Here is a 13104-nt window from a genome sequence, read left to right on the forward strand (position 1 = left end):
TATATCGTGGACTCTGCTAAATTGCCTTTTATAAAAAAAATAAAAAAATACTATTGCTTGACAGAAGCGTTGTTCTGTATATTTTATCTCAAAAGATGCGGGACACATTTTAAATATGGATCTGAAATCATCTTTGCAATCATAAATACAATCTATCTGGTCTGTCACGGTCATCAGAACAGATACACATGTATACAATTATTTTCTAACACAACATAACTAGTACACAAGCATGAAAGTGTATCATAATAAATTGACTAAGTGCTGCCTACATATTCCATGATGCACTTCAGTGATATTGCGAGTCTCCTATCTACAAAGATGATTGATAAACTTGAGATGCATTTCAGATAGAAATATCTGAAATGAAAGTTGGAAAGCCTTGGCTCCCTTTATACCTCAACTCTCTTTTTTATCATGCATTTGCACACATAATAAAAATCATATGCTTTCGGTAGGTAAATTGAGTCTGCAGTCTAAAACATAAACTGTTCTGAATTAAGAATTAGTTACACAAGATTTTACTGCACAAGTGCCTCACAAAAGGATTAAAACTCCTTGAGGTTATTCCACATTTCCCCACGTTACATTCACAAATGTCAGTGTTAGTTCAGTTTTATATATTTCAGTTTCATTTTATGTGATACACCAACACAAAGCAATGCATAATTGTGATAGGGAATAACCATGACATGGATATGGAACATTTTCTTTAATAACAAAACCAAAAATCTGAAAAGTATGGCATCTACTAGTCATTTCATCCCTTTTTTGTTTCTCACATTTGTAGTTCTGCTCCAGATGGTGCCATCTGTCATGGTACAGTTCATAACGACCATTCGTCAATTCATACCAATCTCAAAGACATTTCGTAGGCAACATGGTGGGCGGCTTTCTTTACTGTTCCCTTGTGTCCGACTAAATCTGCACTCTTGGCTTTTTACAAGAAATACTCCCAGTTTTTCCCCAACCCTGTTTGTGATGTTCATGGTCAGAATCTCAAGGCGTAGACCTGAAGAGAATATGGTTCTGTTTTCTTACAAATGTTAATAATAATACTAATAATAAATAATAATAATAATATTAATGCATTTTATTTTAAGAGCCTTTCAAAACACTCAAGGACAATGTACAGGTTAAAGACAATAAGTGGTAAAAGCAACATCATCATAATTAAAAGAAACAACACAAATTACACACAGGAAAGTAACAGAAAAATCATAGTGAAAAGGCAATCTTGAACATGTGGGTTGTGAGTTTTGATTTGAACGAGGATAAAGACTCGGTATTGCAGACGTCAGGAAGGAGTGAGTTCCAGAGTGTGGGCGCAGACCGAGAAAAAGGTCTGCTCCACATGGTGCTAAGACGGGCTGAAGGAACAACGAGGTGAGTGGTAGAAGAAGATCTAAGAATGCGGGAGGGAGTAGAAATTTGAAGTAAATCAGAGAGATATAGAGGGGAGAGATTGTGGATAACTTTAAAAGTAAGTAGGAGGATTTTGAACTGAATTCTGAACTTGACAGGTAGCCAGTGGAGCTGCTGCAGAACTGGGGTGATGTGATGGAAAGAGGGGGTTCTAGAAATGATTCGAGCTGCTGAGTTTTGCACTGCCTGAAGCTTGTGAAGGGATTTTTGACGAAGACCGACAAGAAGAGAGTTACAGTAACCGATGCGGGAAGTGACCAGACTACTAAGAGTACAGGTGGAACCAGGGGACAGAGAGGAGTGAAGGCGAATGATTTTGGATAGAGAAGCATGTAGGCTTACACTCTTGCACGGAGAAACTTGACGAAGCAGGAGGAGTACCGATAACAAAGGTTTCAGGGTAGCTCCCAGTGTTGGGTTGTGAAGGATTGTTAAATCAGTCCATGAAATTATCCACAAACGTTGGATCAACAGAGTAGAGTACAGCTGTCGGAGTTCTGTTTGCTGTCAATGCAGGCCATGACCTCCAGCCTGCACTGGGGCGGCCGGGAGGAGAGTCAGCTCCTCTGTCTGAGGCCATGGTCCTCGACAAGAAAAAGGTGGATTGCCCCTCTGGATTGGAGGTCGGTCTCTGCCTCAAGCGGAGTTTGGACACCTATGACCCGGGTGGAGAAATGCCCCTCTATGCTGGGCAATATGAATGTATACATTTTTTCTACATTTATAAATGTCCTTTTATGTTTGTACACACATACTGCATACCTGCTGTTCTGCTCAGGGCCTGCACGCTGCAGTACATGACAATAAAGACATTGAACCTTGTTTCTTCTGCCTAAATTCGCCATTTTGCATCGATGTGATTTATTTTTACTCAATTCTTCTCTTATTATTCAAAGCACCTCACATAATTTCATGTTTTGTTTGTATGTTTACAAGATTTTCACAAATTAAATAATCTTAAACAGTACTCAAGTATTCAGTTCGTTTAGCAAGTACATTTTTTAAATGTGTTTTTATCCTATTTTATTACCGTTCCCTGCTTCATTTGTACAGTGTTCTTGAGTGCTCTTAAAGTTGCTTTTTTAAAGTAAAATGTTTTTTTTTTTCGATAACTACTTTTTACTTCTAGCAGAGTAAAATTATATTCAAGTAATGCCATTCTTACTTGAGTCCAATTTCTGGATTCTCTACCTCTAGCTGCCACAGCTTTTGTCAGTGTCATGAGTTAGAAAACGAAATGGTAAGACCCTTAAAATAATTTCAGAAAAAAATAAATTGTACATATTTCATATTTATTGCCTATTTTAACAGGTGGTAAATAGAGCTGGTAATAACAATTTTCAGACCTCATCCACTTAACGGTGCGAAACGTTAACCCAGTCGCTGATTGGTTGGCCACGGTGTAAATCAAGACGTCCCGCGCTGTCATTGGCCTGCACACTCCATTGAGGCAAGCCCCCTAAAATGTTTATGGAGCTTGGAAGATTTCTGAGCGGACTTCAACAAAGTAACCAAACGGCAGTAAAGCGCCACAATAACTTGGATTCCGGGCCGGAAAAGATGTTGTAGTCTTCGCCTGTGAGCAGCTCGGACTTCAGGAGAAACAACCCCGTCATCATGGAGCTGGACGAGAAGAAGAAATATGGTAATTGTGTTAAAGCTCCGGGCCACGCTTCGCCCCAGTTTAACGGGTTGCATTATCATTAGTTGCACGGTAACTAGTTGCTCTTTGGCTCCGCGAGACGCAGGCTCTCACGGTGACGCGGGGGAACAGTTTCAGACGCGTTACATTTCACTCTCTTGTTTTCTGCTTTAACAATAATAAAAAACAATTGTTCCCTTCGGGACAATAAAGACTGCTTTCTCTCTCTCGGACGTCGCTCGTAAATGAGAAGCAGAACGACCCAGCGCTGTAAGCGCGAGGCTTTTTTATTACACGATCTGCGTGAAGTTGAGGCAGAGCGTCTCGCGCTGGCAGAGTGGAGAGTGTCCCAGTGGGTGACGTGCCTGGCCGTCCGGCTGCTGCCACATTCCTCAGGACGGTATGAAAGGCGCCGGGGGCCAAACCGTCCACGGATCCGTCAGTCTCCCTCATAGTTTCGTTTCATGTCCAGGCTGGACCTTTTGGTAATAACGCGGCACATGACGTGTGCCGTGTCAAATATAGCGCCCGGGGTCGCACGGAGCCCCGCAGAAGCATTCACCTCCCTTTCTGTCATCTTAGATCCGCATTCACTGTATTTTACTGGGACATTAAGGCTGGGATTAAGGTAGAAGTGGAAGCCGATGAATTTAGTTTCATTAAAGTTTGTACAGTCTTTTTTGACTACAGTTTTTTCCCCTCATTTTAAAATAAATATGTCTCAGACTGTCTAGAGTGTCCTATTTCTTATTTGGGTTTAGGTAGGGCTTTGACTGGGCCATTTTAGCCCATGATGTTTTGACGATGATCCGCACTCTTCCACTGCAGCTCTGGCTGTCTGCTTGATTTGACTGTCTTGTAGGAAGGTGAACATCCACCCCCAGACTATCGCAGCTGCTAAGTAATGTTTTTGTTTCTCGGTATGAGCAACTTCCCTATCTCTGCAGATCAAAAACATCCCCACAAGATGATGCTACCCACACCGTGTTTCACAGTGAGAATGGTGCGTTCAAGCTGATGCGTGATCATACTCCCCCCCCCCCCCCCCCCCTTTTACCACACATATCATTTTGCCTGTAGGCCGAACATCTTTGCTCTCATCTGACCATCTTCAGCATGCCCGCTTTGTTCCCTATGTGGTTTGTGGCAAACTGCAAAAAAGACTTCTTGTGACGTTTGTTGAAGGGGTGTCAAGGTAAAGGGGAGCTGAATACAAGCGCATGCTGCACATTTCAGATTTCTGTTTAGAAAAGAAAATCCATTCATTTTGAGGTTTTTGCACAGCATGAAAAACTGTTTTTGTTTCTAGGACAGCTCCTACATGATGCCGACACACAGGAATGAGAACCAAAACACTCCTCTTCGCTGGCATCCATCGTTTTTCCCCCACCCTCCTTTTCCATTTCCACTCTGCCAGCCACGTGATGGCTAATTGATTCACTTAACGTTCGAGAACGTTTTCTCTCTCTCGCCCTCTCCCTGTCCGTGCTTGGTTGCAGAAACAATCCAAGTTTCAGTTTAGAGTTTAGTACGGCGTAAAAACGAGGGGAAAACATCGTTTGCGTGTTAGTACGAGGGAACAAGCTGGCCGTGGCTTGGCTGCACGGCTCACTTTTGTAACAACTGCGGTTTCCCTAAGGAAGTGTACTCACGAAAAACACCCGGCGGATTACTCAGGCTAATATATCTAAGTGCATCTGGAAGCTTAAGATTGACTTTGAAAGAAGGAAACAAGAACAAAAGCCTCATATCGCCCGGGGAATGCTTTCGGCACACAGTGAAGCATGTAAAACGGCGTCTTTCTGCGTTGCAGTGGGTTATTTCAGGCTTGGGTTTATGATGAAACCTCAATGAGAGGATCTGAGAGCAGCTATGCAGCCTTGCCCTACTGAAGATTAGATGTAATTATGTGCCATGTGTGGGGAAAGGCGTTCTGAAACCTGACCTAAAGACTCCCCAGCCCCTTTTGCATGGAAGTTAAAGTTGTTTGCTCTTTTCTGGTACTGTACATTTTTCTTGACCCACTTCTGTCAATCAGAAGAAGAGCTTCTGTGCCAGCGCAGCCACCAGTTTCCACTTAGACGTTATTGATAATATCGCTGCCACCCACAAAAAAAAAAAGCATGTTATTCAACTCACGATCTTGTTGTATTTTATAAAAACTCAAACTACACACACTGCAGCATGTTCAGAGCTGGCTGCAGACAACTTTTATCTTTTAAAGCCTTTTCAACATATAAGATACACAACATTAAAGACTCACAATGCCACTCCATTGTTTAGACGGCACGTTAGCTTCAGTTGTCCGAACGCGCTGTCAAAGCACATTGTGATAAATATTAGCCATTCAAATGATTGCAACTTGTTTCTGGCACAGCCTGGAAGCATAAGGTGTGATAGTAGACATATGTTGCGGACCAGTGACCTTGGAACTCCAAACGGGGAAGTTGGCGCTTATGTCATCACCGATTTATTGCGTTCCAGGTTCTCTGTTTATCTGACAGTAGGAAAAAACATGGACGCTCGAACCAAAGCCATTGTTAAATGTACAAAGACAGTCGACCTCGGTCTCAGAATGTGTTTTAATGTGTAGTTATAGGTACGTTTATTTCAGACATGTAACGAACAGAACATCAAATTAATTCCTTTAACAAAATCAAAAACATTGCTATTGTAATCTACATATTCGAAAAGGAGTGGGAGAAAGTAAAACCTAAACATAGAAAGTCAAATTTTATTTCAAAATCATCTTTTTTTTTAAAGCCACGTTGAACATGAATAGATAAACAGTAGGTGTTGATTCTTTATGGCTCCTTTTAGCTGCCCCCGTTAGAACAATAACAGTGTTCTAAGCGTTATTTTGTGCATATAAGCAGCGCTGGAACATCCCGTCTTAACACTGAAAAGTAGCGTGTAGCACGATTGGCTAAGGACATGTTCACATGACAACGTTTTCTTGGCAAGAACAGAACAGTTTGGTTGCGTTGGTGCTGTTCATTTCTACGACAGCGGCATGTGTTTTCTGTTACAAACAGGTTCTAGAGTGTAATGGTTCAAAAACGTCCCGGTTTCTGTTGTTTGACAGGAAAAGACGGAACTTTTCTTCCTGGAAATCCCTGGCTCATGCGCAGTATAGAAATTATTGCACAGGCAAAACGTTACGGCTGCCTACAATTTTAAAAACCACAGAAAAGAAAAAAAAAAGGTGTATAGCAGAGTACTGTTTCGGCTGCTGACTCTTCTGAATATAACCACGACTGGACACGGATATAATTCAAAGTTACCTTGAGCAACAGTTGGACTTCATAAAGTGTTCATCAAACACTTTATTCTCTGCCATCTCGAAGTTTCATTAGTTGCGCATGTCGAGTTTCAAAGAACGAAGCAGCACTAGTGGTGAGGTGTGGGAATTACACACATTTTTAAGTTTCCACTGCTGTCGTATAAATGGAGATTATAATTAGAATGTTGTCGTGTAAGCGTCTTAATCCAAACTGAACAAAATTCTTGTTTTTAGTGGATTGTTGTCATGTAAACAGGGCCTAAATGTTACATAAATAAAAGAGAACTGCTAAAAACGGTCAAAGTATGAAGTTTTACTCAATGCTGCTGAATATGGTATAATATATTTGCCCCTACTTTCCGTCTCCTAATTCCCACTTTAGGGGGAGTTCTAGTTGAAATTTAAGAGGTTGGAAATTCCGACTGTGAATGACAAACTGAACACACCATTCTGATAAGATTAGTTATTTCAGTTTGGTGACACATCCTACCTAAACCTTTTTTTAGAGCAAAGATCTGTCACCTTTACAATGCAATGAGCCATTGTTGTCCCCTGCAGACAGAAGTGACTAGAACTCTACCCTAAAATATAACCTTGCTAGGAAAGGAATACGTTTTCGGATGCAGTGTGAAATAGAAATGGAGCTTGGCTGCCAGAGGATGTTAAACATTTCTCATGGGTAAACGTTTTGCTTTAGCCATCTCCAAGTTTAAAATTCCGTGCGATTCATATTTTCTGATTTCTGATAAACAGCGGGAGCTCTGTATTTTTAGTTGGAAGCTCAACATTTGAACATTTACTATTCAGTGCTGGCCAAAGGTCTCTATTTAACCTTATTGGACTTGTTTGAATTTGTGATCTGCAAAGAAACATTGCCATAAAATGTGACGAGGTTATGCCATTGCCTGAACAAACAAAGCCACTGATGTCATATATATTTACCAGATCAGATATTTGACAAAATGTTATGAACAATCACCAAGGGCTTCCCGTGTTAGTCCAACCCTAAGTTATTAGAAATTCATTAAAGTATATATACGAAAATAAGCCCTATTATTAGCTCTGTTTACAAGTGTCTCAGATTTGTCAGGATCATTTTATGGAATATGTCTGATCTTAAACTCTTTAAAGCTTAACAGCAAATTTGACTTCCTCTCTATGTTATAACTTTACCTTTGTGTCTGAGCTGTAAGGCTCTGTAAAACACAGAGGGTCGACTCTACATAATGTTTTTGCTTCTACTTCCTGTTTACCATATGTGTTCCATTTATTTGAACTTAGATGTAAGTGAGGTGAGGTCATGTTAGTTTCGGTTTGTCTCTCACTGTATGGCCGGCTTCCAAAATAGCTTCATTGTTAGTAGCAGCGCACATCTTGTTCTGAGCTGATAAAAGCCGAAGCAGAAATTATTTACAACAGCTGGGCAGTAATGTGGTTCTGTGCAGTGGGTTATTGAGTAATCTCCCCGGAACAAAGTACAAAATCAAAGCAGATCACAGTTGTTACTGCTGACTTTTGAAACAAAAAGTGTTTAGCCAGGCAATTGGTTTGTAAAAGATCTTTGGCAGTGGAGCCTAGCATGTAAAGAAACGCTGAAAGATGGTTGATCCCCGACTCAGAAGAAAAGGCTTAACCTTACTTAATTTCCTTGAGGATTTTTAAGTTCATGGACAGAGTATTGTGTTTCTTCCTGTGTGGTTCCAGAAATAGATCTGAACTCTTAAAACAGCCAAGATCCCACCCAGAAACCCACGCCCTCTGTCCCTAATGAAAGGCCATCAGCGAGGGATGCATTCATAACCCAGAGTTAAAGGTTTCCCAACTGTGTCGTCTTAAAATAAAAGGCCCTAAAATGGTCTTGCTGCAGCAATAGCCAACATGCTTCCAAGCCAAGAGATACACACACATCACGGCCTTTTCATGCGATAGAATAGCCCAGATAAAGCCCTGACCTACATCCATTGGAGAAATGATTGTCCTGAGATGGTCTCCATCCAGTCTGACTGAGCTCCAGCTGTTCTGCAAAGAGGAATGTGCCGAAATGTAATGCTATTACACGAAACCCCAATAAAAATACATAGCAGTTTGTCATTTTAATGAGAGAAAATATGAAAAAGCTCCAGGGTTCAATTCAATTCAATAAAATTGTATTTATATAGCGCCAATTCATGAAACATGTCATCTCAAGGGACTTTAATATTCAATCATATCATACAGATTGGGTCAGATTATACAGATTGGTCAAAAAATTCCTATATAAGGGAACCAGTAGATTGCTTCAAAGTCCCAACAAGCAGCATTCACTCCTGGAGAAGCGTTGAGCCACAGGGAGAGTCGTCTGCATTGTCCATGGCTTTGCTGCAATCCCTCATACTGAGCAAGCATGAAGCGACAGTGGAGAGAAAAACTCCCTATTAACAGGAAGGAAAAACCTCCAGCAGAACCAGACTCAGTATGAACGGTCATCTGCCTCGACCGACTGGGGGTTAGAAAAGACAGAGCAGAGACACAACAAGACAGACAAAAAGCACAGAAGCACTCATTGATCTAGTAATCTGTTCTACATTAGATGGTAATAGCGGGTGATCTGTCTTCCCTGGATGATGTCACAGTTAACAGAACGCCAGACCAGGTGTACCTACTATGAAGAAAAAGAGAGAGGACAAAAAGTTTAAAGCTGAAATGACGACAAGCTATGCAAACTGGAGAACAGTAGAAATCAGCAGAGTGAGAAAAATAGACCCTGATGTCCTCCAGCAGCCTAAGCCTGTAGCAGCATAACTATAGAGGTAGCTCAGAGTAACATGAGCCACTCTAACTATAAGCTTTGTCAAAAAGGAAATTTTTAAGATTAGTCTTAAAAATAGATAGGGTGTCTGCCTCACGGACCAAAACTGGGAGTTGGTTCCACAGGAGAGGAGCCTGATAGCTAAAGGATCTGCCTCCCATTCTACTTTTAGAGACTCTAGGAACCATCAGCAGACCTGCAGTCTGAGAGCGAAGTGCTCTGTTAGGAACACACGGGGTAATCAGAGCTCTGATATATGATGGAGCTTGATTATTAAGGGCTTTATACGTTAGAAGGAGAATTTTAAATTCTAATCTTGATTTAACAGGAAGCCAATGAAGGGAAGCTAAAATTGGAGAAATATGATCCCTCTTGTTGATTTTCATCAGAACTCTTGCTGCAGCATTTTGGATCAGCTGAAGACTTTGAACTGCATTTTGTGGACTTCCTGATAGTAAAGAATTACAATAGTCCAGCCTTGAAATAACAAATGCATGGACTAGTTTTTTTCAGCATCACCCCTGGACAGAATGTTTCTAATTTTGGGAATATTCATGAGGTGAAAAAAGGAAACTCTGGAAACGTGTTTAATATGGGATTTAAATGACATGTCTTGGTAAAAAATAACACCAAGATTTTTTACTTTATTACCAGAGGCCAAGTTAATGCCATCCAGATTAAGTGATTGATTAGGAAGTTTATTTTTTGAGGACTCTGGTCCAAAGATTTCAACGTCTTTCTTCTAAATGCAGGAAATTTAAAGTCATCCAGCTTTTCATGTCATCAAGACATGACTGAAGTCGAAGTAATTGCCACATAGCCACAGGGTTATGAATACTTTTGCAAAACACTGTGGTTGCATGGGAGTGTTCGACTAGGATATGACTCGACAGAAAGGGTTTGAGCATTTCTGTGAGAACAGGAAGTCAAGGCAAGTACCTAGAAAATAAGGGAGGAATGTTTAGGAAGGTCAGGACTCACGGACATATAACTTTAATTTAGGAGATGGAAGTGCTGGGAAGTTTGTTTTTTCTTTAGAATCTGGCCATTTGTGGACATACAAGAAAAACCAGATGTAGTTCTTCTTATTACTTCCCATTTTAGTGACTTTTTAAGGGCTGTTTTTAAAGGAGAGTATTCGCCTTGCACTGTGGAGAACTTGGAAGAGATTAAAGTTTCTAAATTCTGGCATCAAATATAAAAAGTTATGGTAATAGCTTTAAAGCTCTCTAATCAGATGTCATCCCACACGTCTGAACAGAAGAGTATGTCAAAGTTAGATGTTTGGGATTAGTTGCATGACTGGTTGCTCCATAGTTTTCCAGTAAAGGTCTCATCCTGTCGCCTGTTGTCACTTTTTTAATGCTAACACAAACCGAAGCAGGAGTATTAACATGTTTGTCACAAACGCTGACAGCTCTGGAACTGTGGGCGTGGAGTCAGATCACATTCCAGCGGTTGATGAGTTCCTTTATGTGGGCAGCTAAATATTTTTCCAGTTAAATGTGGCCTTGGACAAAAATATATTCATCCTTATTATTGAGAGCCTACTGAGGGGATTAATATTGTTTAATTTAGATGGATTTTGGATTCTTTATCTCAAAACAAAACCAAGGTAAATGGATTGACGCCGTCCACAACGCTCAGCTAGAGGATGGCCTGGGTAGAAATAATGATAGCGTGACAGAGGACGAGTTTTCCTCTTAAAGGGCCAGACAGAGAGGTTTGAGTTTATTACATCATTATCTGCTGACAGTGTGCATCAGCAATAGTCTATATTACCAAATATCCGCTGCTTGTAAATGCACTGCTTGGAATTAGTCATACTCTGCAGATTCGCTTCTTTCATCATCTAAACCAGTTTTACCATAATATGGTGGCTAGCCACTGTCATCAGATTACTGGTAATGACTTTCAGCATCTATATCTGGAGAGTTTCTCAAACGCACGATCCGTTAGTTCCAAGCCTCTTCAACTTTTAATATGTAGAAATTCAACAGTAATAGATTTTTTCACATCAAATTTTTACAATGAAACACAATTATTTTTGGTCTGCTGGTATTGATGAAGTCGAGTCGTCCGTTATTGTTTTGTTTTTTTTGTCACGTTTTATATGTTTCAGATCATCAAACTAATTTTAACATCAGTTAAAGATAACTAGCCTTGCCTTGCAAGCTGAATTTTTGCGGTATTTGTGCGTTCACAAACACACGAGAGTCCATCTTGTCCTGCTCCGGCCTGAACCACTCGGGACCGACCCAAAAACGGTGTGGGCCAATCATGTTGCAATGTTATGGTTTAAGACGGGACCTACCAGCTGTTACAAAAGCACTAGGAGCCGAGCCTAGATAAACATGGCAGCCCAGGAGGACACACGCGCAGCTGCTGCTGTCACATCTGTTTTGTCAGAATCCACGATTGTCACGCGTGCAATTATCCAAATAAGCGCGTCTTGACCAGCATAATTTGTTGTGGTTTCTCAGGGCGCCTGCTGCGTACGACATTTTTATTTAATACCGTGATTGGATAAAACCAGCCTTTGGAAGGCGGGCACTAGTTGTCGCTTCGCCCAATCAGCTCAGAAAGTTCTGCTGAATGTCCCTCCTTTCCCTGATTCGATGGGAGTAAGCCCAGATTGATAATGAGAGTACTACACATTATCAATCTGGCTGCCCAGGGAAAAAGATAACCTGAGTAAATACAAAAAGCTGCATTCAGTGTTTGATTTCCTTTTATTAGGGAGAAAACCCCCAGCATAGACTTCCAAAAAGTGTTTGGAATAACTGGTAATGAGTCCTTTACATCTCTGTGTAAGAATCGTGGCCCATGCTGCATTACAGAATAGTTTTAACTCAGCCACACTGAAGGATTTAATGCATGGGCAGCCTGTTTAAGGTCATGCCGGAGGTTGGGAATTGGAAAAGCTGTTGAATATGGCGATGGGTGGTGTCAGGCGTGTGCACATGCTAACGATCCATTCAAAACGGGATTGTTTTTTCGTTTCTGTCAACACATTTATACATGTCAAGGTTTTCATTATGATTTCCCTGCCATGCCGCTAGTAGGCAGTATCCGATTTTAAACTCAACAACCTGCTCATGCGTACAAATACTCCCTGACTCCATCCGAATACGCTTAAAAATATTTTCTAGCTCCTGCTCCTAGCTTCTGTTCCTTGACCTCTCATGGGGTCAACAGTAAGAACACTATCGTGTGGAGGAAAGGAGCTGTGGACTGCAGAGACGGATTAAGGGTAGTCTGGGCCCCTGGGCAGAGAATTTGCCCAGGGCCCCCGCCCCCCCAAAAAAAGTTTACAAACCATGCTATCGTGGATTGTGAATAAATTGAAGCGGTTTGTCGCTTTACGTCTTTCCAGACAATTATAGCTAGCCAGGTCGTGGCACATTAAGCCACTCGTGTCGCAACGGAGTAGCCAGAGTTCAATGAAACCTAGCAGAAATACTAGGTGCAGCTATATGCACACGATCTCAAATGATGTAAATTCAAAAATGCAAAGAGAATTAAATTGTTGAAACTAAGTGCAATCAGAAACACTGTCAATATGTTCAATAAAATTAACAACTTGCCAAGGTTTAGACTGAGTGAGAGAGTGGAGGAGGGGCAGCCACTATCTACTACAAAAAATGCATGCTGTGTGCATGTGTGTGACAGAGGCATGGAGAGGAAGACAGAGATGAGGGAAGGTATTGAGTTGGCTATATTAAAAATGCTGTGTTAATTGCAGTATTAAATTACGTTTTATCATTGTAAATACATATTAAGTGTGAGTGTTTTACAGCAGGCCTATGAAACATGTTAGGTCCAAATTGTGAGGAAATAAGGAAAAAAACATTGAATAAGCTGAAAAAACATGTTTTCGAATAAACATAATATCAGGGTTAAAAACACACATACGCAGCCACAGCTACTACAATAAAACTACTTGTTGTTTCATCATCTGTCTCC

The 13104-nt window shown here is 40.9% G+C and overlaps 1 protein-coding gene across 1 annotated transcript in view; it reads left to right on the forward strand.

Moving 5' to 3' along the window:
• The first annotated feature begins 2909 nt into the window (after nt 1-2909).
• The window catches only part of LOC105929953 (choline transporter-like protein 2), a 34095-nt gene continuing 23900 nt past the window's right edge, over nt 2910-13104 (forward strand). The window contains exon 1 of the mRNA XM_012867905.3: nt 2910-3070. Within this exon, the coding sequence (XP_012723359.2) occupies nt 3043-3070 (28 nt within the window). The 5' untranslated portion in view covers nt 2910-3042. The remainder of the gene's footprint in view (nt 3071-13104) is intronic.

Source organism: Fundulus heteroclitus, chromosome 16, assembly GCF_011125445.2.
Source record: "Fundulus heteroclitus isolate FHET01 chromosome 16, MU-UCD_Fhet_4.1, whole genome shotgun sequence".
NCBI classification, from domain to species: domain Eukaryota; kingdom Metazoa; phylum Chordata; class Actinopteri; order Cyprinodontiformes; family Fundulidae; genus Fundulus; species Fundulus heteroclitus.